Source organism: Hypanus sabinus, chromosome 19 (assembly GCF_030144855.1).
Source record: "Hypanus sabinus isolate sHypSab1 chromosome 19, sHypSab1.hap1, whole genome shotgun sequence".
NCBI lineage: Eukaryota > Metazoa > Chordata > Chondrichthyes > Myliobatiformes > Dasyatidae > Hypanus > Hypanus sabinus.
The window spans coordinates 5926721-5951322 of NC_082724.1; the positions used below are offsets into that span (position 1 = coordinate 5926721).

General features: G+C 41.7%; 1 protein-coding gene across 3 annotated transcripts in view; it reads right to left on the bottom strand.

Moving 5' to 3' along the window:
• Positions 1-11398: 11398 nt before the first annotated feature.
• abtb1 (ankyrin repeat and BTB (POZ) domain containing 1) overlaps positions 11399-24602 on the bottom strand; it is a 76631-nt gene continuing 63427 nt past the window's right edge. For all 3 annotated transcript variants that reach the window (XM_059943940.1, XM_059943939.1, XM_059943941.1), the window contains 2 exons: positions 23854-24054; positions 11399-13307 (listed from right to left, as the gene is read on the bottom strand). In XM_059943940.1, the coding sequence (XP_059799923.1) occupies positions 13101-13307; positions 23854-24054 (408 nt within the window). In that variant the 3' untranslated portion in view covers positions 11399-13100. The remainder of the gene's footprint in view (positions 13308-23853; positions 24055-24602) is intronic.

Genomic DNA, 24602 nt, shown 5'->3' on the forward strand with positions numbered 1-24602 from the left:
ACACAGAACATTGTCATAAAATCGCAAGACTGCATTCAAAATTAAAAAAAAATGTTAAGTGTTTGTTTTTGTTTCCTCCTAAATTATTTATTCTGAGAATACGAGCTTTATGGCTAAATTTAGCTTTTGTACTCATTTGTAGCTCCCAGTAGGTGTGGTTCATCTTCCCGTTACAGTGGAAAAGACATATAGAAAAAGACCTATTTACATGCAGTGGCAACTTTTTTCAGTACTACTGTACCTAATAAAGTGGCCTTTGAGTGTATGTTCATGGTCTTTGCTGCAATAGCCCAGCCATTTCAAGGTTTGATGTGTTGTCTGTTCAGAGTTACTCTTTTGCACACCACTGTTGGAATGTGTCGTTATTTCAGCTACTGTTGCCATCTTGTCAGCTTGAACCAGTCTGGCCATTCTCCTCTGACCTCTCTCATTAAAAAGGCATTTTCGACTACAGACCTGCCTTTCACAGAATGTCTTTTTGGTTTTTCACAACATTATCTGCAAACGTTAAAGACTGTGTGTGTGAAAATCCCAGGAGGTCAGCAGTTTCTGAAACACTAAGACACTAACAATCATTCCACAGTCAAAGTCACTTAGATCACATTTCTTCTCCATTCTGATGTTTGGTCTGAACGACAACTGAACCTCTTGACCATGTCTGTGTGCTTTTATGCATTGAGTGCTGCCATGGGATTGACTGATTAGATATTTGCATTAATGAGCAGGTGTGCAGGTGTACCCAATAAACTGGCCACTGAGTGTGACATCTTGTACCAAAGTGTTTTACAGCCAGTGAAGCACTTTGGAAGTGATGGCATTCCTGAAATTAAGAGAATTTGCACACATCAGAAGACAATATTGTGTGTCAAGTAGACCTGGTCCAGTAAAGACAGTTTCCCATGACAAAAAGTTGTTTTTGTAGGTGATCCAGGATTATATGCATTCACTTTTCCTCTGAGCACTACAACACAGAAACTAGGTGTTCAGTTCATCTAATCCATGCCAACCCAGTAGTCCATTTACCTGCATCTGCACCACAGCCCTCCTCACCCCTATCCAAACCATTGCAATCAAATCCACATCCATCACTTCCACTGGCAGCTCATTCCACACTCGCTCCAGCATCTGTGTGAAAATCCCCTGGTTCCTCTTAAGTATTTCACCTTTCACCTTTAACCTATGACCTCCAGTCCTAGTCTCACCCAACAGAGAAGGAAAAGATGCAAGCATTCACCTTATCTGTACCCCTCATTATTTTGTACACCTCTATAAGATTTCTCCTCATTCTTCTGTGCTCCAAGGAATAAAGTCTTAACCTTATTAAACAAGAGTCATTGTTAATGAGTATTCAGTGCATAAACTGGCCCTTCAGCCCACTCCATCAACACTGACCAGTAAATATCTATCTACACTAAACCCACAATAATCCAACCCTATGCTTTTCCATCTCTACCAACTACCCGATACCCAACCGACTCTCCCACACTTGAGGCAAATTAACCTACCAACCCACAAGTCTTATGATGTGGCGAGGAACTGGAGCACCAGTGGGAAACCAACATGATCAATGAGTAGAATGTGAAAATTCCAACACCTGAGTTCAAGACTGAGCCCGAGTCTGTGAAGCTATGAGACAGCAGTAGTAATCATGATAAACCAAATTTTAAAAAGAATAAAATCCACATTCTCCTACATTGGGATTTGAACTTATTTGCGTTACCTGTTCACGTCCAACATTGTATGACCGCACCTGGCTACACTTGGGTTCATAAGTTTGCCTACTCCATTCCCTATCTGCCACTCCAGCTAAAGTCAACTGGCTCAACACAGACGAGAATATTTACGTAAACGTCTGGGTACATGAACATAGAACAATGCAGCACCATACAGGCCCTTTGACTCATCATGTTGTTGTGATCTTCTAGCCTGCTCCACGACCAACCTCACCCTTCTCTCCTACATGTCCACGGCCGTCCATTTTTCTTATGTCCATGCGCCTATCTACTAAGAGTCTCTTAAACCTTTCTAATGTTTCAGACTCTACCACCTCCACCCCCAGCAGTGCATTCCAGGCACCCATCATTCTCTGTGTGGAAAATCTTACCTATCCTTCCCTCTGCTCACTGCAAAAGGAGCACCTCTGGTATTGACCATTGCCACCCTAGAAAAAAAGAGGTACATGCTGGTCTACTCCTTCTATGCCTCTTGAAAACTTATACAACTCTATCAAGTCATACAGTCCTAGAAAAGTACAGCAACAGATACAGGCCATTCGGTCCAATCCATTTAAACTGCCTACTTCCATCGACTTGCACCGGGACCATCCATGTACCTATCCAAACTTCTCTTAAACGTTGAAATCGAGCTTTCATGCACCACTTGCACTGATAACTCATTCCACACTCTCATGACCATCTGAAGAAGCTTCCCCTCATGTTCCCCTTATACATTTCACCTTTCAGCCTTAACCCATGACCTCTAGTTGTAGTCCCATCCAACCTCAGTGGGAAAAGCCTTCCTGCATTTCCCCTATCTAAACTCCTCATAATTTTGTATACCTCTGTCAAATATCCCCTCACTTTTCTAGGTTCCAAGGAACAAAGTCCTAACCTATTCAATCCCTCCATATAACTCAGGTCCTCCGCACCCAGTAACATCCTTGTAAACTTTCTCTGTACTCTTTCAACTTTGTTTACATCTTTCCTGTAGGTAGGTGACCAAAAAGTTATTGGGGATTTCATAGGGTTCATTAGGAATTGCCTGGGAGTTAGTTACCCCGATATGCAATTGGAACAGTGATTGAAAGATGCAGCATACACCTTGCAACCTATGCATCAGTCACTACAGTATTAACTTTTGCCACAGGGAAACAGAAGCAAGGAACGTTGTTAAACTCATTTCCTCACACCATAGAAACATAAAACTCTTTCATAGCTAGTGAAAGCAAGACTAATATAAACCAGAACTTAATTCTTCTGAAGCTCAAGGTAACTGCTGTCACTTCGAGTTTGCACAGCATCAGACTGCTTATATGTCATTGGAAAATTGGATGAGAGCTCTTGGACCCAAGATCGTTTCACTTGCTGACACATTCCAATTATTGCTGGATGTTCTGGCAAATTGAATTTCCCAGGTTGAGCTGAAGAAGTCAAGAGTGACAGGCAGTGATCGTTCTGTCCAACATACCATACCAGATACCAAGCAGTGGGTGAAAACCACCAAAACCCCAAACAGGGTTTATCCCATACAAAGAAGGTGGAGCAGATAGGCTGAATGGCCTAATCCTGCTCCTATATCTTAGAGTTCACAGGGAAAAGGGTAATTTTTAAAAATACGTGGTGTATAAAACATCATTAAGTGTGGTTGTATGCTATGAATATAGAAAATAGAACACTCCAGCACAGTACAGGCCCTTTGGCCCATGGCGCTGCACCAACCTTTTAACCTACTCTAAGATCAATCTAACCTACCTCTCCTCCACATCCACTCTATCTTGATATACAGATGAGATGCGACAACATCTGCTGGACATTGATAAATGTGGTAGTGCAAAAATCCATGAAACCATGACTTTTCTAGAAGAGTAGACTGCTATCATTGTACCAACAGCACAGATCCAATTCCAGTATGGCAAGTTTTTATCACACAGCAATGACAATGTTGGCTTTGATGAAAATAGTTGCAACAAGGTTCAAAATGTGAATATGGAAGAAAGGACCCCTGCTGTTTTATATTAGCTGCAGCAGAACAAAATATGTGCAGGAAGAAGGTTCAGTGCATAACTGAATTCTGATGAATGACAAAGTATTGCAGGTGAAACCAGAGGGATGTTAAGCAAACTGATCTCAAAACTTCACAAGAATGATGATGTCAGAGGTGCAATACCTTATTTTCCATCCTGGTAACCTCCAACCTGATGGCATGAATATCGATTTCTCTAACTACTGGTAATTTTTTTCAGCCTTCCCTCTTCTTCAGTTCCCCACTCTAGTTCCCCTCTTACCTCTTCTCTTCCCCTCAACTCCTCCTGGTGCCCCTCCTCCTTCCCTTTCTCCCATGGTCCACTCTCCTTTCCTATAAGATTTCTTCTTCTTCAGCCCTTTACCTTTTCCACCTATCACTTCTGATCATCTCATTTCATCCACCCCTCCTTCACCCATGCACCCACCTTTTCCCTTGTCTGATTTCATCCATCACCTGCCAACTTTTACTCCTTCCCCTCCCCCTCCTTATTCTATCTTCCACCCCCTTCCTTTCCAGTCCTGATGAAGGATCTTGGCCTAAAACGTTGCCTCTTTATTCCTCTCCGCAGATGCTACCAGACCTACTGAGTTCTTCCAGTATCTTGTTTGTGTTACTCTAGAGTTCCAGCATCTGCAGAATCTCTTGTGTTTGTGATCTTCCCCTTTTTGTGCAGGGTGAGTACAACTTGGCGCAGGAAGCATTGGAACCATGACACAGGTTGATTCTACACAGCATGGCACACAGTACCAACAACCAATAAATAAATCATATTTCCACAGTGCTTCATTTAATATTCCAGCAGTGATCTCAGCACTAATATACTGCCAATTGTAAGAGTTACTAAAGAAACAAGATTGTTTGAAGAATCCATAGCTGTTTCATATCTCACACAAACGGTTACTTAACACCTGGGTCAGGAGCTCATTAACTTTCAATCTAAAACACTCCATAAACATAAGGGATTCTACTGATGTTGGAAACCCATGACAGAAAAAGCAGAGGAACTCAGCAGGTCAGATATACTGTAGAGAACATCCTAACTGGTTGCACCAATGTCCGGTACGGAGGGGCCAGTGCACAAGATTGGAAAAAAGCTGCAGAGGGTTGAAAACTCAACCAGCCTCATTATGACTACTGGTCTCCCCACCATCCAGAACACCTTCAAAAGGCAATGTCTCTAAAAGGCAGCGTCCTTCATTAAGGACCCACTCAGGACATGCCCTCTTCTCATTAATGCCATCAGGGAGGAGATACAGGAGACACACTCAAAGTTTTAGGAACAGCTTCTTCCCTTCCACCATCATATTTCTGAATGGTCAGTTAGACAGCCCACCCACTGGTTTTGCTCTTATTGCACTCCATATTTTTATATACTTCATATTGTATACTTATAGTTTCTTTATGTACAGTCTTGCACTGTACTTCTGCTGCAATACAAATGTGTTACATTGATAACCTTCAGTGTAATCATAACATTCCTATAGTGCAGGGACCTTAACTACACTCAATACTCCAGCTCCGGCACAAGAGAAAATCTACATAGTAGTTCCACAGTCTCTCTGCTCTTATATTCCATGCCGTGACCAATAAAGGCATGAATTTCCAACATTCAGTGTGTATTAGCTTCCCAAAACATAGCACTACTGATGTTTTAGGATTAAATCCGATTTGCTACTCCTCTGCCCAGTTAACCAATTTATCAATATAATTCCTATGATATTTGTGGAGGGGATGTTTCCTACAGTGGGGGAGTCTAGGACCAGAGGGTACAGATACAGTGGATGTGGAGGGGATGTTTCCTACAGTGGGGGAGTGTAGGACCAGAGGGCACAGATAGAGTGGATGTGGAGAGGAGGTTTCCTACAGTGGGGGAGTCTAGGACCAGAGGACACAGATAGAGTGGATGTGGAGAGGATGTTTCCTATAGTGGGGGAGTCTAGGACCAGAGGACACAGATAGAGTGGATGTGGAGAGGATGTTTCCTATAGTGGGGGAGTCTAGGACCAGAGGGTACAGCCTCAGAATACAAGCACGTCCCTTTAGAAAACAACTTAAGAGGAATTTCTTTAGCCAGAGGGTAATATCCATTGCCACAGATGGCTGTGGAGGCCAAGCCATTGGGTAAATATAAAGCAGAGGTTGATAGTTTGTTGATTAGTCAGGGCGTGAAAGGTTACAGGGAGAAGCCAAGGAAAATGGGGTTGAAAGGGATAATAAATCAGCCACGATGGAATGGCAGAGTAGACACGATGGACTGAATGGCCAAATTCTACCCTTCTATCTTAAGGTAATTCAGTAGCTAAAGATAATCTGTATAATTACGACAAATGCACAAATTATCTGAAAACGTATCAATCATACCTCCTACATCAACATCCAAATTGGTGACATGTTTACAATGGACTGAGGGTCACAGCACTGATCTTTATAGTACACCATGCCTAGAACCAGGCCCTTTGGACTACCATGTCTATCCCATCTTCCTACATGGAGTCTGTACCTCTCCAATCCCTGCCTGTTCCTGAGTTCTCCTGAACGTATCTAAAACATTGTTATTGTATCTGCTATGACCATTCACATGGCAATACATTCCAGTCACTACCACTCTGTGTGAAAAAAAATCTACCTCCTAAAACTCTTCTCGCCTTAAAGCTAACTTTTCAAGTATTTGGGTTCAAAGGAGGTTCACGAAAATGATTCTGGGATTGAAAGGCTTGTCATACAAGGAGCATTTGATGGTTCTGGACCTGTACTCACTGGAATTCAGAAGAAGAAGGGGAGCTCATGAAACCTATCAAATGTTGTATGACTTTAATAGAGTGGATGTGAAGAGGATGTTTCCTAAGGTGGGGGAGTCTAGGACCAGAGGGCACAGCTTCAGAATAGGACATCCATTTAGAAAGAAGATAAGGAGGAATTTCTTTAGCCAGAGGGTGGTGATGCTGTGAAACTTGTTGCCACAGGCAGCTGTGGAGATCAAGTCACTGGGTATATTTAAGGCACAGGTTGATAGATTCTTGATTAGTCAAGGCATGAAGGGATATGGGGAGAAGGCAGGAAACGGGCAGAGAGAGAAAAAGGACCAGTCGTGATCAAATGGCCAGCGGACTCGATGGGCCCAATGGCTGAATTCAGTTCCTATATCTTATGGTCTTATGGAGGTAAGCAGTATATCCTGGGGAAAACACTGTATTTACCCTACCTATACCTCTCAATTTTATAAACTTCTAAAAGGTCATCCCTCAGTCTCTGAAGCTGCAGAAAATAAAACATCCAAGTTTGTTCAACCTTTCCTTAAAGCTAATATTCTGTAACCAAGTATGTGTGTATGTATGCATATGCGCGCCAGGATGTGTGTGTATGTGTTTCTATTTGTTTATGTGGCTGAATGTATATCTACATGTGTGTTTATTTGTGTGAGTTTGTTTGCGCATCTGAAACTGTATATCTGAATGTACTGCATCTTTCTGTATGTCCTTGAATACATGTCTACATGTGCAATACTGTGCAAAAGTCTTAGGCACGTATATACTGTAGCTCAGGTGCGTAAGTCTTTTGCACAGTAGTGTATATTATGTCTTTCCTGTTACCCAATAACACTTAATACTACTAAGTTAGTACAAAGCTAACTACCCTTTATTACTCTTTATTTGTTTTCCAACTATCTACCTGTTTTAACCAATATTCAGTGCTATGCAAAACTCATAGGCACACTAGCTATATATATGTGCTAAGGACTTTTGCACAATGCACATATGTGAATGTGTGTCAGTTTATGTAGTATACACTTACATATTCACATATATTGTATGTTTGCATATTGTATTTACTATATGCAAACTAAAGTGTACATTAAAGTTTTGTGTGAATGTGTACCTGTGTGCATATATTCGTGTGTGTGTGTGCATATATCAAAGGTGAAGGTTATTGGGAGAAGGCAGGAGATTGGAGTTGAGAAGGATTAAAAAAATCAGACTTGATGGAATGGTGAAGCAGCTTCAATGGGCTGAATGGCCTAATTTGCTCACTACTGTACTTGTTCATCCTTTAATGTATGTATTTCTCCAGTTCGATCTGCTACAATTACCAGGCATTCATTCCCCCCTCTTAATTGGCAACAAACTCTAGAGAGTCAGCTGGATAGTCATGTCCACCACCTTCTCACAGCATTTCCTTCATCATCTTCACACCCGCCCTCTCCCTCCACACATTTCCTTGCTAGTCCAACTCACAAGACCATAAAACATAGGAGCAGAATTAGGCCATTCCATCGTGGTAGATTTAATATCCCTCTCAACACCTGCCTCCTCCCCGTAACCTAATCAAGAACCTATCAACCTCTGCTTTAAATACACCCAATAACTTGGCCTCCACAGCCATCTGTGGCAAATAATTCCACAGATTCACCACCCTCCAGCTAAAGAAATTCTTCCTCAGCTCCATTCTAAAGGGGCGTCCTTCTGTTCTGAGCCTGTGCCCTCTGGTCCTAGACTACCCCACTACTGGAAACATCCTTGCCATGTCCACTTCACCTAAGCCTTTCAATGAAGATATAGCAATTTAGAAACATAACCCTGCATCCCTCATAATTGTCACTGAACCATTTTGTGTGTCCCCAGGACCTTCTATTTCCAGTGTCTGTAGGGATTTGTTCTTTTCCTCTCTATTCAGCTATCAGACCTTAAATGCAACATCACTCAACAGGGCCATTATAGATTCCGGATGCAAACGCAGATTTGTTTGTAGCTATGGTAATTACTGATGTTGGCAGATGGGATCAATTTAAAGTAATGAGGTAAAATTATCACACAGGAATTACACTGTTTTAGTACAGAAGCTTACTGACATAAATATGATCTTTTTCATATTGGTCAGATAATACTTGGTGTACCATGAGCAGTTTTGGGCCCTTTATCTAAGAAGTGGGTGGCAGGGTGCAGATACATCTCTACTAAACGAGGAGTAAAGGGTTCCTTCCCTCCACCTACCTGCAGATGACCCTAGGCAAGGTATATCACCTACTTAGCCACTCTGATCAGGGCCATGTACGGGAGCAGGTAATGGAAGGTCGTATGAGCAGCTGTTGCATATCACAAATCCTGGTAATGCAATCACTGATGCCAGACAGACAACCTCTGAAGTGTAGTGGTAATGGCTGGGACAATCAAATTGTAAAGACACTGCCCAGAAGAAGGCAAAGGCAAACCTCTTCTGTAGAAACATTTGCCAAGAACAGTCATGGTCACCATGATTACCCACATCATACAACATGGCACATAATGATGCTGATTGAAGAAAGGATGTGCTGGCATCAGAGAGGGTCCAGTGGACTTTTATGAGAATGATCCTGGGAATGAAAGGGTTAATGTAAGTAAAGCATTTGATGGCTCTGGGCCTGTACTCACCGGAGTTTAGAAGAATGGTGGGGGGGGGGGGGAAATCTCACTTAAACGTACCTAATATTGAAAAGTTTATGATAGAGTGGGCATGCAGAGGATGTTACCTATGGCAAGAGTCTGGGACCAGAGGGCACAATATCAGAATAGAAGGACAAACAAGAGAAAACCTGCAGATGTTGGAAATCCCAGCAATACACACAAAATGCTGGAAGGACTCATCAGGCTAGGTAGCATCTATGGAAGACAGTAAACAGTCAACACTTCAGGCCAAGACCCTTCATCAGGACTGGAGAAAAAAAAACAAAGAGTTTGGGGGAGGGGAGGAAGAAATACAAGGTAGTAGGTGATGGGTGAAACTGAGAGATGGGAAGGGGCAAAGTAAAGAGCTGGGAAGTCAACTGGCAAAAGGTATAAAGAGCTGGAGAAGGGGGAATCTAATAAGAGAGGACAGAGGGCCATGGTAGAGAGAAAAGGGGGGAGGAACACCAGAGGGAGGTAATGGGCAGGTAAGGAGATAAGACAAGAGAGGGAAATGTGAGTGAGGAATGGTTAATGGTGGGGGGCATTAATGGAAGTTTGAGAGATCAATGTTCATGTCATTGGGTTGGAGGCTACCCAGTCAGAATATAACCTCCAACCAACCTGAGTGTGGCCTCATTGCAGCACATGGTAGTAAAGGAGGCCACGGACTGACGTGCCGGAATGGAAAAGGGAAGTAGAATAAAAATGGGTGGCCACTGGGAGATCCCACTTTTTCTGGCAGACTGTGTGTCGGTGTTTGGCAAAGCAGTCTCCCAATCTATGTTGGGTCTCACCAATATACAGGCCACACTGGGAGTGGGACTCACGGGTGAAGCACCATCTCACCTGGAAGGCCTGTTTGGGGCCTTGAATGGTAGTGAGGGAAGAGGTGTAACGGCAGAATAAGCATTTGTTTTACTTGCAAGAATAAGTGCCAGGAGGGAGATTAGTGGGGAGGGATGAATGGACAAGGAAGTTGCATAGGAAGTGATCACTGCGGAAAGCAGAAATTTGGGGGAGGGGAGATGTGCTTGGTGGTGGGATCCTGTTGGAGATGGTGGAAGTTACAGAGAATTATGTGCTGGGCGCGGAGGCTGGTGGAGTGGTAGATGAGGACGAGAGGAACCCTATCCCTGGTGGAGTGGTGGGAGGATGGAGTGGGCATCAGAATAGAAGGACGTTGCTTTAGAACAGAGATGAGGAGGAATCTATATAAGCAGAAGGGTGGTGAATCCGCGGAACTCATTGCCACAGGCGGCAGTGGAGGTCCAGACATTGGGTATACTTAAAGCAGAAGTTGACAGGTTCTTGATTAGTAAGGGTATCAAAAGTTATGGGGAAAAGACATGAGAATTGGGTTGAGAGAGATAACAAATTAGCCATGATGGAAAGTGGAACAGACTCTAATTGAATGGCCCAAATCTGCTACTATGTCTTATGGTCTTATAATTAAAAGTTTAGTCCATTAAGACTCAACCCCATTTAAAACTTGACCTTTAATATCCATGTTACCCCACTCAACTGAATTTCTACTAAATAATCAGAAATGACTCAATGAGGAAAGCAGTTTCTTCATCCAAGAACAAAAAAAATTAAGACTTCCTGCTGGTAGCAACATATTGAGGTTTATAAATAACTTAGCTCATTAACATTCATTTGCATAGGGAGCAAATCTCACCACATTTTAATGTGAAACTACCCGTGCTTATTTCTGAATTTCATCTCTTGAAATTGACAGCACCTGTAACAAATCTTCATGGCAGTGAACCTGGAAAGAAGCACTGAATAATTAAATGAGGAGGAGAATAACCAATGTCCATGGCGCAGGAGAGTTGTAATATTTTTAGTATCTGCTGCTTTGGTGGGCCAAAGAGGTTTGACATATAAAAATATTATATACAATCTCAACTTGATAAAATAATAAAGGATATATTCTATCATAGCTATTCAGTAACAATCATTAAGCAAGAATTTCCAATTTTTGTGCAATATAGGCCAAACATTGAGCTATGTTCTAGAAATATGATTTTTAAAGCAACTTCACATGGTGCTTAAAAGCGACACTGCAAACTGTAACATCATAACTATGAGCTGATTGTTGGTCTCCCCGCTCGCTGTGGAAAGGGAGACACTTCTCTCTCCCTTGTTAGCCTGTGACATGTCAAATTGTTGGATGAACAATGGTTTTTGTTGTACTGCAGATCATGGTCTCTCTTTGGGGGCTTTGCTATTGCTTGCTTGGTGGGTGGTGGGTGCTGATCTTCTGCTGGAACAAGTGGAGGGAGGATTGAACCTTTGCTGCTGCTTGTGCATGGGAGGAGGCTTTGGGTTCTAACATTTTTCTGTCCTTCATTCTACAGGGTTTTCTTCTGTTTTGTGGATGTCTGTGAAGAGTAAGAATTTCAGGTTGTATACTGTATACCTTCTATGATATTAAATGGAATCATTGAACCAGTGGACTTTAGCATCTGGAATCCAAAATGATCGAAATTAGAAGTGCTATAATTAGTTACTCAGGTGGCTTAATGCGGAGGTGCAGAGTGAGCTGCTATTATATGATCTCAGGGTTAATTGGGCACTAGTATGAGTGGTTCGATTCGATATAATCTGGTGCTGGTGATGGGGGCAGTGCTATGTGGAGAGGACAGGAGAAAGGTTCAGTACGTGAAGAGAGGTTGGCCAATTCACACTCAGGGATGAGGTAAACAGTGGCACCCTCTTCATTATCAGCATCCCTGCAGAATGATCTGAGAAAGAGTGACGGCATCATGGAAAGCTCCATACTCACAAGCTCAAAGGGGGCAGCTAAGTAATATTATAAACCAGATACAGATTGAAGATTAAAGTGTTCAAGATGCCATGACTAACAATGAGAAGAGTAGGCTCGGTGGACCTAATTACCTGTGGGCCTGCGTAAGTAACAGTACAGAATCTGGGCCAAAGTGCATAATCAAACATCTCTAGTGTTTATCAAGAGGTTAAGCAAAATAGGTAAAAATGGAATAATCAATTTCAACTTGGAGGGAAAAATAACAGCACTATACTTCGCCCATATCCAGTCATTAGTAGATAAGTGATCCATTCCCACATTCATCACACGTAGCTGCTCCTTTAGGGATTTAATACTTGACGCGCGTCACATGGGCCCCAAGCTATAAACCAAAATTGAACTGATCGTCAAGAAATCTCAGCAACAGCAGACGTTCAGCTTTCCTGCCAACATTTTCTTTTGGCCTGCCAGACAGTAACACAGGGCCGGGCTGGTGCAGCTACCAATACTGTTATATAAATGATAAAAACAGCACCATGATGTTAGTGTGCTCATTCCTAGGACCAATGTTTTCTTGTGCAAACTTTCAACAACTTTGGATCTTCATAGCAGAGGTTTAAAAAAAACAGCAAATGATAAATCCCTTAAATAAAAGGACAGAAAACACCACAAACTCAACGCTTCACAATGAAAGAGGAAAAAGTAACCAAAGGAACGTTTTGGATGAGGATGAGGATCAGATGTTCATAACAGATTATGATTGATAAGGTGTTAATATTTAGCCTTTTTTTATTCAAATGCTGGTTAAGATGCACACTGTCAAGAATTTGGTGGCATTTAGTGGCTATTCAGTTCACAACAGATGTCTAACAAGAATGCAGTAAACTGAAGTACCAATCCTGATGCTCGAAATATTTTGCTGAAAATATTGACTGTTGAAATTGGGTAATTGTGCTAGCTGGAACACTTGTAAAATTTCTACCTTATTGCTTTAAACTTCCAATGAAATGGGGCACATCTTGTCTCATAAATATCCTTGATTCTTATCGTGTAAAGATGCAGTCAAGCTTACAAAACAAGTTAAAGTATTGCCAGAGCAAAGGCTCACTGGATTCAGTGCTGATCTCCAAGGCCTTCGATGCAGCCAGTCACAACTGCAAAGCAATTCAACACTCAAGTTCCAGTCTAGCCAGGAGTTCATCCAGAGCTTTCAGTTTCTGGTTAGCTTCCTCGATTGCACTGTAAGTCAGTACGTTGCTAGTGACATGGAAGCGGATATCGTCTACAAGGGGGATAGAGTCGGTCTCCTGGCGGGCCTCTACAGCTGTAGCGTCCTCTTTTACCACTTGAGCAAACTCCTCTGATTCCACAAGCTACAAAGTAGAAACAAAAGTGTTGAGAATTGAGATGAATTCCCTTCCCCTCATACAGTGCCTTGTAAAAGTATTCAGCCACCAACCCTTTGTTCACATAACTGAGTATTACAACCAGGGATTTTGATCAATTTAACTGCAATTTTTTATTTGTTAATCACATGTTCCTTTTCTCACAGTAGAGCGCAAAAAACAGGAAAACGGTAAAGCAAGGAAAAGTAAAAATTCAAAACTTGAAAAGTCAACAGTTTAAAAGTATTCATTCCCTTTTGCTCAGTACTTAGTTGAACCACCTCTCCCAGCAATTACAGCCAGTAGTCTTTTTGGATAAGCTTCTATTATCAACGTGATGGAGCAAGATTTGCCCATTCCTCCTTGCAAAATTCCTCAAACTGTGCCAGATTAGTTGGGGAGCTGCAGTGGACAGCAATCTTAGGTCTTGCTAGAAATGTTTGATCAGTTAAAGGTCAGAACTCTGACTAGGCTACTCAAGAACATCAATTTTCTTCATCTGAAGCCACTCTATGGTTGCTCTGGCAGTGTCTTTAGGTTATTGCCCTGCTGAAAGATGAATTTCCTCTCCAGTTTAAACTATCTGGCAGAGGCTAACAGGTTCACTCAGTATTTAGCAGCATTCATCATCCTGTCAATCCTGACCAGATTTCCAGAAAAGCATCTCCATAGCATGATGCTACCTCTGCCACACATACAGTAGGGATCATGTACCTGGCTAATGCACAGTATTAGATTTATACCACATATATTGCTTAGTATTGAGGCCAAAAAGTTCCACTTTAGACTCATCTGAGCACAAGACCTTCTTCTACATCTTAACAGTAAGTGTTGCTTTGCAAAGATTTTACGGGCAAGGATATGTTTTTTTTTTACCCAGGGCTTCTTCCTTGCCACTCTTCCAAAAATACCTTTTTTATGCAAGGTCTTAGAGATTGTGGAGCCACGAACTTCATCTCCAGTTGCAGCCACTGACTTCTGCAGCTCATTCAGTGGCTGGTGGTATCACAGTAGCCTCTCTTACAAGTGCCATTCTTCTCCAATGACTAAGTTCAGAGGGACATCCTGACCTGGGCAGTGCGGCTGTGTTGTCATATTTTTTCCACTTTTTCATGATAGACTACACTGAGCTCCAAGATATGTTCAGTACCTTTAAGATAGTCCTGTAATCTTCCCTAGATTTGTGCTTCTCTATTATCATTTCCCTGACTTGTCTTGAATGTTCTTTTGTCTTCAGTTTGGTTTGGTCTGTGGAAAATCTACCATATTATTAAATCAACAGACACAAAATGCTGGAGGAACTCAGCATCTATGGGAAAGAGGAAACAGTCGATGCTTTGGGCAGAAACACTTCATCAAGACCAAAAAAAAGATGGGAGTCAGAGTAAAAAGCGAGGGGAGGAGAAGACAGTAGTGATAAGTGACACCAGGAGAGGGGGAGCGGTGATATAAAGAACAGGGAAGTCAATTGGTGAAAGAGATAAAGGGCTGGAGAAGGGGCAATCTGATAGGAGAGGACAGAAGGCCACAGAAGAAAGGGAAGGAGAGGAGCACCAGAGGGAGGTGATGGGTAGGTAAGGAGATAAAGTGAGAGGAGGAAATGAGAATGGGAAATGGTGAAGGGGAGGCAATTACAGATTACCACAGCCACATGTGGCAACAGATTCCAGATTCACAACTCTCTGACTGAAGAAATGTTTCATCATCTCCCTTCTAAATAGACATCCCTCTACACTGAGACTGTGTCCCCTGGTGTTAGACCTCTCTCCTGCGCCCCCCAGCACGGGAAACATCCTCTCCATATCATTCATCTCATGACGCACTATGTCTTATAGATTAGCTCAAAAAATCCTGCTTTAATACATTTTAAATTTAGAAAATGTGCAGTAAAATGTAAAAATACTTGTGGGTACTGTAAGTCTTAAATCTGAGTATTCGGGTACAGAGGTTGAGATGTTATGTTGAAGTTGTATAAGACTTTCGTGAGGCTGAATTTGGAGAATTGTGTGCAGTTCTGGTCACCTACCTACAGGAAAGATATCAATAAACTTGAAAGAGTGAAGAGAAATTTACAAGGTTGCTGCCAGGACTCGAGGACCTGAATTTTAAGGTTGAATAGGTTAGGACTTTATTCCCTGGAGTGCAGGAGAATGAGGGGAGATCATAAAGAGGTATACAAAATTATTATGGATACAGATAGGGTGAATGCTTGCAGGCTTTTCCCCCTCAGGTTGGATGAGTCTGAATCTGAAGGTCATAAGTTGAGGGTGAAAGATAAAATATCTCAGGAGAACTGGAAGGGGAAGGTCCTCACCCAGAGGGTGGTGAGAGTGTGGAGCAGGCTGCCAGCAGAAGTGGTGGATGTGGGTTCAATTTCAGCATTTAAGATATTTGGGTAAGTACTGGATGGGAGAAGTATGATCCAGGTACAGGTCAATGGACTAGATGGACAAAGGGCCCGTTTCTGCACAGTATGACTCCATAAATCCTCAACATCATATCTGAACTCAGTTCCTCTGGCCACCACATACTCAGGAGACTGTGCATGCATGACTTCCACTGTCTCGCACTCCACAGCAGCAGAGAGCACTCCCATCGTTCAAATGAAATGTTAATCTCAGCCCTCGCCTACTCTCTTAGACAGGTAGGATATAAAACATAAATAACTTTCAACATTGTTAAAAGAACAGAAAAACGTGTTTCCCAACTGCAAAGTCCAAGGTTTCACCTAGAATGGTTTCCTCTGAGGTAGAGTACCAAATCATAAACATACGAGATTCCGCAGATGCTAAAAGTCTTGAGCAACTCACACACAACATTGGAGGAACTCGGCAGCTCAGGGGAATAACATTGACTGTTTACTCCCATACGCAGATGCTTCCTGAATTGCTGAGTTCCTTCAGCACTTTGTACATGCTGGTCTGAAGTAGAGCTGGAGAAACAGACAGCATCATGGTGAATATTCACTGATTTTAATAGATTTGATTAAAGGGAGACTAATAGTCCAGATCAAAGTACAAGTAAGTTAATTAACAAAGTATGTATATGTCACCATATACAACCTTGAGATTCATTTTCTTGCAGGAATTCACAGTACAAAGAAATACAATAGAATCAATAAAAGTACACAAAATCAAGACTGACAAACAACCAAATGTGCAAAAAAAGACAAACTGTGCAAATAAAAAATAAACAAATAAATAATACTGAGGACATGAGTTGTAAACTCCTTGACAGTGAGTCCATAGGTTGTAGAATCAATTCAGAGTTGAGGTGGGTGAAGTTACCCTTGCTGGTTCAGGAGCCTGATGGTTGAAGGGTAATAACCATTCCTGAACCTGGTGGATGAAGCACAGCCCACCACTGGTAAAGCCCTCCCAACCATTGAGCACATCTACATGAAACGCTGTCATAGAAAATCAGCATCCATCATCAGAGATCCCCACTACCCAGGCCATGCTCTCTTCTTGCTGCTGCCATCAGGTAGAAGATACAAGAGCCTCAGGACTCACACCACCAGGTTCAAGAACAGTTTCTACCCCTCAAACATCAGGTTCTTGAATAAAAGGTGATAACTACACTCACTTGCCCCATCACTGAAACGTTCCTACAACCAATTATTTCACTTTAAGGACTCTTTATCTCATTTTCTCATGTTCTCATTATTTACTGCTATTTATTTATATCATAGAGACTCCTTAATTTAATTGGGCAGAATTCACCCAGGTTGTTAAGGATTAAGTTTGCCATGTATGTTACGTGTTACATTGTATGTTATTATGTTTTGGGGGCTGGGTTTTTTCTTACATATATACGACGTCACCATTTGTTTGGGAGTGGAATAAAGTGTACATTAGAAGTAATTACACTCATGTCGACACTCCTACAATATTTGCATTTGCACAGTTTGTTGACCTCTGAACTCTGGTTGATCTTTATAATATAGATTTGCTGATTGTGCCCACATGAAAATGAACCTCAGGGCTGTAAATGGTGACATTTATGTACTTTGATAATAAAACTTACTTTGAACATTTGATGTGGGCCCTAAGGCTTCTGAAACTCATTCCCAATGGCAGGTGTGAGAAGAAGGCATGGCCTGGATGCTGGGGGTAAGATATACAATATTATAGATTATCCCTGAAGCATTTACACCTTGGTGCCAGTGTTTCCACAGCTAATATGACAGTGGTCAGATGCCAGAAGAGTAATTTTTATCAGAGGCACCATTTCAATTCTGGGCATAAGCTGGGTGAGCTCCCCTGTGGCGCCGGTATGTAGCTGTCAAGCTGACTGGAACATGACCACGTTTTTTCTACATCTCTACACTTCAAAGTAATTTATTTGAGAGTTTCCTGAGAGACGCCATCTGTGCTGTGCAAGTACATTTTATATACAATCAAACTGCTAGGTGTTGGACTGAACTCAAATGGTTAATAATTCCACTTCTGTATAATATGAGGCACCATGGAGGGATTTCCACAAAGCTGTTTGACAGTTAGTTCAATGGAAATGTTTTATAGGTTAAACAAAATAGGTACATTGTTGTTGGTAGAAAAAAAATTACTGCAGAACTGAGCAATACTCAAAGAATGCTTTTTTAATTTGAAAAAAAAGTACTTATTTAGCATTCAAGAATTACTACAATGCCTCAATGTATCAGTGAACAATGGAACAGTTATTACCCTTCAACCATTAGGCTCCTGAACTATAAACACAAGAGATTCTACAGATGCTGGAATCCTGAGTAACGCACACAAAATGCTGGAAGAACTCTTACAAAAAGTAGTGGATACAGCCCAGTCCATGACGGGTAAAGCCTTCCCCACCAATGAGCACATTGACACGAAATGCTGTCTCTGGAAAGCGGCACCCATTGTCGGGGACCTCCACTACCCAGGACATGCTCTCATCTCACCGCTGCCATCAAGAAGGTGGTACAGGAGCCTCAGGATTCATACTACCAGGTTCAGGAACAGTTTCTACCCCTCAACCATCAGGCTTCTGAAACAGAGGGGATAACTTCATTCAACTTCACTTGCCCCATCATTGAAATGTTCCCACAACCAATGGACTCACTTTCAAGGACTCTTCTTCTCATGTTCTAAATTTATTACTTATTTACTGATTAATTCACATTATTTATTTATTTCTGTTATTTCTTTCTTTTTTGTATTTGCACATTTTGTTGTTTTTTGCACACTGGTTGAACACTTAAGTTGCTGCAGTCTTTAATTGATTCTATTATGCATATTACTCTATAGGTGTATTGAGTATGCCCACAAAAATGAATCCCAGTGTTGTATATGGTGTCATATATGTACTTTGATAATAAATTTATTTGAACTCAGCATGTCAAGCAGCATCGAGGGAAAGGGATAAAGAGTTGATGTTTCAGGCCAAGACCCTTCATCCGAAATACTGGCTCTTTATTCCTTTTCATAGATGCTGCCTGGCCTATTTAGTTCCTCCAGAATTTTGAGTGTGAAGCTCCTGAACCAGTGTGGATAACTTCACTCACTGCAATTCTGAACCTGATTCTACAACCTACAGACTCACTTTCAATGACTCTACAATTCATGTTCTCAGTATTATTTATTTACTTATTTATTCTTTTTAATTTACACAGATGTCTTCTTTTGCACATTGACTGTGTGTCACACTTTGTGTGCGGTGTTGCAGATTCTATTGTATTTCTCTGTTCTGCTGTGAATGCCTGCAGGAAACTGAATCTCAAGGTAGAATATGGTGACATGTATGTACTTTGATAATCAATTTACTTTGAATCTGAATACACTCTGAATGTGATATTTGTAGCTAATTTATGCAACTAATAAGGTCCAAGCACACAATGACTTAGTGACTATAACCAGCCTGTTTCACAAGGAATGTTCCTTTGAATAGGTAAATACAGGCAAGTGCTTTCAAATGGTAAGTGTGCATGCACTTGGACATCGAGTTTCCAATTTCTTCTTGTGTTTCCATTGAGATCCCAATTTATTCTTGTTTGCATTAAATGCCCTATTGACAATGTATTTAAGAGACACATGAACCTCCTAATTAATAAAAGTCACAAAGAAGGCAATACAATGGCTATCTTTCATTTGTGTTGGCGTGTGGCCAAGTGGTTAAGGCATTGGTCTAATGAAGGTCATTAGTTCGAGCCTCAGCTAAGGCAGCATGTTATGTCCTTGAGCAAGGCACTTAACCACACATTGCTCTGCAACGACACCGGTGCCAAGCTGTATCGGCCCTTCCCCTTCCCTTGGACAACACTGGTGGTGTAGAGAGGGAAAACTTGCAGCATGGGCAGCTGCCAGTCTCTTTCCAAGGCACAAATCCATGGTCTCTTGAGACTAACTGATGTCTATTTATTTATATTTCACTTCAGAAAGGGTAGGATGAGGGAACACGAACCAAACCTCATAGAGGGATCAAATGTGGAGTGAGCGAGCAATTTCAAGTTCCTGGGTGTCAAGATCTCTGAGAATCTAATCTGGTCCCAACATATCGATATAGCTATAAAGAAGACAGAACAGTGGCTATATTTCACTAGGAATTTGAGGAGATTTGTTTTGTCACCTAAAACACTCCAAAACTTCTACAGATGTACTTTGGAGAGCATTCTGATAGGCTGCATCACTGTCTGGTATGGGGGCAGGGGTGCTATTGCACAGGATCAAAAGAAACTACAGAAAGTTGGAAATTAGCCAGGTCCATCTTGGGTACTAGCCTCTGTAGTATCCAAGCCATCTTCAAGGAGTGGTGCCTCAGAAAGGCAGCATCCATTATTACGGACCCCCATCACCCAGGGCATGCCCTCTTCCCATTGCTGTCATCAGGAAGGATGTACAGGAGTCTGAAGGTACACACTCAGTGAGTCAGGAACAACTTCTTTCCCTTTACCATCTGATTTCTGGATGGACATTGACCATGAGCACTATCTCACTACATGTTTTGCACTACTTATTTAACTATTTAATATATTTAATTACTGTAATTCACAGTTTTTATTATTATGTATTGCATTTTATTCTGCCACAAAGACAACAAATTTCACAACACATGCTGGCGATATTAAACCTGATTTTGATTCTGTTTTGGGTAGCCAGCGAGAACAGAATGCAAAGCGGCGAATCTAAACTTCATGAACCTCAAGCAAGTAGAGGTGGCAGGACTATCCCTCCTCCTCCATATAAACAGACAAAACCTCTTGTTTTTTGGGATGTAATGCTAAAGTTGTACAAGGCATTGGTAAGGCCAGATTTGGAATATTGTGTGCAGTTCTGGTCACCGAATTATAGGAAAGATATCAATAAATTAGAGAGAGTGCGGAGACGATTTACTAGGATGTTACCTGGGTTACAGCAATTAAGTTACAGAGAAAGGTTGAACAAGTTAGGTCTCTATTCATTGGAGCGTAGAAGGTTGAGGGGGGATTTGATCGAGGTATTTAAAATTTTGAGAGGGATAGATAGAGTTGACGTGAACAGGCTGTTTCCATTGAGAGTAGGGGAGATTCAAACTAGAGGACATGATTTGAGAGTTAGGGGGCAGAAGTTTAAGGGAAACACGAGGGGGTATTTCTTTACTCAGAGAGTGATAGCTGTGTGGAATGAGCTTCCTGTAGAAGTAGTAGAGGCCAGTTCAGTTGTGTCATTTAAGGTAAAATTGGATAGGTATATGGACAGGAAAGGAGTGGAGGGTTATGGGCTGAGTGCGGGTAGGTGGGACTAGGTGAGATTAAGGGTTCGGCACGGACTAGGAGGGCCAAGATGGCCTGTTTCCGTGCTGTGATTGTTATATGGTTGTATGGTTTTTGATGGCCCCATGCAAAAGTTTAGTTTGTGATCCCCACATCAATAAAATTAAGACTGCTGAACAACCTTGTTCAGCACTGGGCCAAAATTGCAGACCAGAGAAAGTGCCTTGTTGTGAGCCAGCTGGCAGCTTTGAATCAATCCCTGTTGCAAAAAGGGATTGACCTGGATTTCCAGAGTGGAACCTGATGTCTACATTCACTGCTGTGACCACTAATCCCCTGGAACCCACCTCTGCCAAATCCCAAAGGCCAAACTGCTTATTCAGTCATTCCTGGAGCCAAGCTGGGCAGGTCAGAGAAGCCCTAACAACAAAACTCCCCGGGAAAATTTTGACAGCCATGTGTCAAAGTTTTCCAAACATCCACAAAGATTTGGAATCCAGAAAGGTGAAAAAAATAAAAGTGAGTGTATTTAATAATGTGAAGCCAGGTGTGTCTTAAAATATTCTTGCCTGATTTTTCTCCTTCAAAGCCCTGAAATCAATGATCTTGCAGATTTTGTATCAGCTCTAATGACAAAATTCTGGCCAGACTGGGAGATACCACTCCGAGACAAACACAGCCCCAAGTCTTCCAGCGCAGTTCACAATCGGGACTAGAGCTTAACAGATCTTTGGCAGGGGGTGGGGGTGCACGATTCAGGAAGAGCAGCTTATCTACCAATTTCATGCTGATTACACGACGAAGTTCTCATTTGTGGCATTGTATTACAACTAAGATCAAGACGGCAAAGGAAATACTCCCTCGAAATTTAATGAGAGGTGTTCTCATTGAAACATATAATAAACTTCACTGAGTGATTGCTGGGAGGAAGTTTCTTCAGGATTGGAACCCTAAAACAAAGTGTCACAAATTCACACTATGAAGTCGGCCATTCAGAACTAAGATAAGGAAAAATATTTCACATAGATTGAGGGTCAGTTCTCCAATTTACCAAAAACTGAGGCTTTTGAATACCACATGACTCAAGGGCTATGGGGATAGTGTGAGAAGATCAAGTGGAGGTCAATGATGAGCTTCAAACCATTCTTGGAAAGTCAACCAATGATCAACTTTACCTCTTTATTTACATGTATTAGGAATTCGCTGTGGCGTGTTAGTGTGTGACATGCAACAGAAAACAACAACATTCTACAGTTACAAAGGATAACAAATTATATAAAACTGATGTTAGAAGTATGCATATGGGAGAAAATGTGCATAAATACATAAATACCAGCATGTATTTACAATGCAAACAGCATTATAAAAAATGGTTTAAAGTGCTTACAGTGCAATGAAGGGGTTAATATAGAGGGGGAAGCTAAGTAGAATGGTTAATCAGATTAACTGCCTGGGGGAAGAAACTTCTAAATTGGCGTGAAGTTTTTGTTTTAATAACCCTATAGAAGGAAGCTTTTGGAAAAGGTTGTTTGATGAGCATATTCCTGCTGCTATTTGTATTGTTATGAAATCTGTGGTAATTCTTTTCCAGACCAGGCAACAAAAAATAAATCAGTACAATGACTTCCAAATGAATATATTATTTAATATGATGGAACTATCATCTAAATAACCCCTAAATAACACAACATACTTTTTGGGACAACAATCACTACTCCACAAAGATATCGAATTAGAGCCTCAGCTTTGCTGAGTGAACACTTCCAGTGCATGAAAAGAGCAGCAATTCAAAGAGTAGGCCAAACATGATCTAGCTTGATAAAAATAAAAGAATCATTAAATCAGAGACCAATCCCAATTATTAAATTGAACCCTCAAATTCTTCTCTTAAATAACAATGCTTAAATATCAATGGGTGCCATAGTAGCACAGAGGTTATCACAACGGTATCACACACAAAATGCTGGTGGAACACGGCTGCCTGACCTACTGCGTTCCACCAGCATTTTGTGTGTGTTGCTTGAATTTCCAGCATCTGCAGATTTCCTTGTGTTTATCACAACGGTATTATAGATAGTTTTTGTTTGCACAGAGAGAGGTGGGTGCCTCTGCCAGGATAGTAGTAGATACGTTGGGGATATTTAAGTGACTCTTAGATAGGCACCTGGATAAAAGAAAAATGGAGGGCTATGTGGGAGGGAAGGCTTAGACTGATCTTAGAGAAGGTTAAAAGGTTAGCACAACATTGTGGGCCAATGGGCCTGTGCTGTACTGTTCTATCTCATTCCTTGATATTTCTAAAGCTATGCTACATGTTGGGCAAAAATTTTCTTGCCGACCCGTTTTCCCATTCCGAACATCATAGTGTATTGCTGGTGTGCCAGAAGAGAGCACCATTCAGATTGAGCGTTTTTATTATTTCCTTTATCAACCTTCACATGAAGGCATTTTGTCCACAAGCAAAAGTTACAAATTTCTCACTATTAGAGTCCAGTCAACAATCTTCAGAGTATGCCAATAACTTTAATTTTGAACATCAATTGACAAAAAAGGCTCATAATTAGTAATCAGCTTTTATTTTGATTTATGAAATGTCATAAATATTCACCCACAATCACCCTAGAGGTAGCTAATTCGGTCATGGACATACAAGAGACTGCAGATGCTAGAATATGGAACAAGGAATGTGATGCTGGAGCAACTCAACAAGTTAGGCAGCATCCACGGAAGGAAATGGGACAGTGGATGTTTCAGGTCGAATTCAGATGCTGCCGGACCTGCTGAACATCTCCGACCTATTAACTCACCAGAGCCTAAAATAAAAATTACCTTCTCGATGATTTTAGCCATATATTCTGTACACTGGTCTTCCAGCCGGGAAAGTCTGAAGAGTTTTGCTGTCTTCCAGATGCTGACTACGGTGTCCTCAGTCAGCATGGTTGCAAGGGTCTTTCCACATAGCCTCTTCAAGCCTGGCAGAAGATACATGTCAGCAACACACAGCACCTCATACACATTTTCCGGGGATAACTGCAAGCAGGAGAAAGGGAGAATGAACATCTAGGGCTATAACACTCTTGTCAAGACTCACAAACTAATTTCCCTGCTTTTACACATAAGAGATTTCCCAGTAGCCTCCCATTTTAATTCTTCCCATTTCCATTCCGACATATCAAGGAATGAGTCCACGGCCTCCTCAACTGCCACAATGAAGCCACACTCAAGTTGCAGAAGCAACATCTCAAATTCTATGTGGGTAGCCTCCAACTTGAGGACATGAACATCGAATTTGCTCACTTACGGTGATTCCGTACCTTTTCTCTCTATTTCCATTTCCCATTCTGGCTCCCTTCTTACCCTTACCTGCCCATCAATACTCTTTGGTGCCTCTCCTCTTTCCCTATCACTCATGGTCTGCTGTCTTATCTGATTACTTCTTCTTCGGCCCCTTACCTCCTCCATCTATCACCTCTGAACTTCTCACTTCATGGACCCCCTCCCCCACCCACCAAACAACCTTCCCTTTCAGCTGGTTTCACCTATCCCCTCCCCCTCACCCCCACCTTCTTATTCTGGCC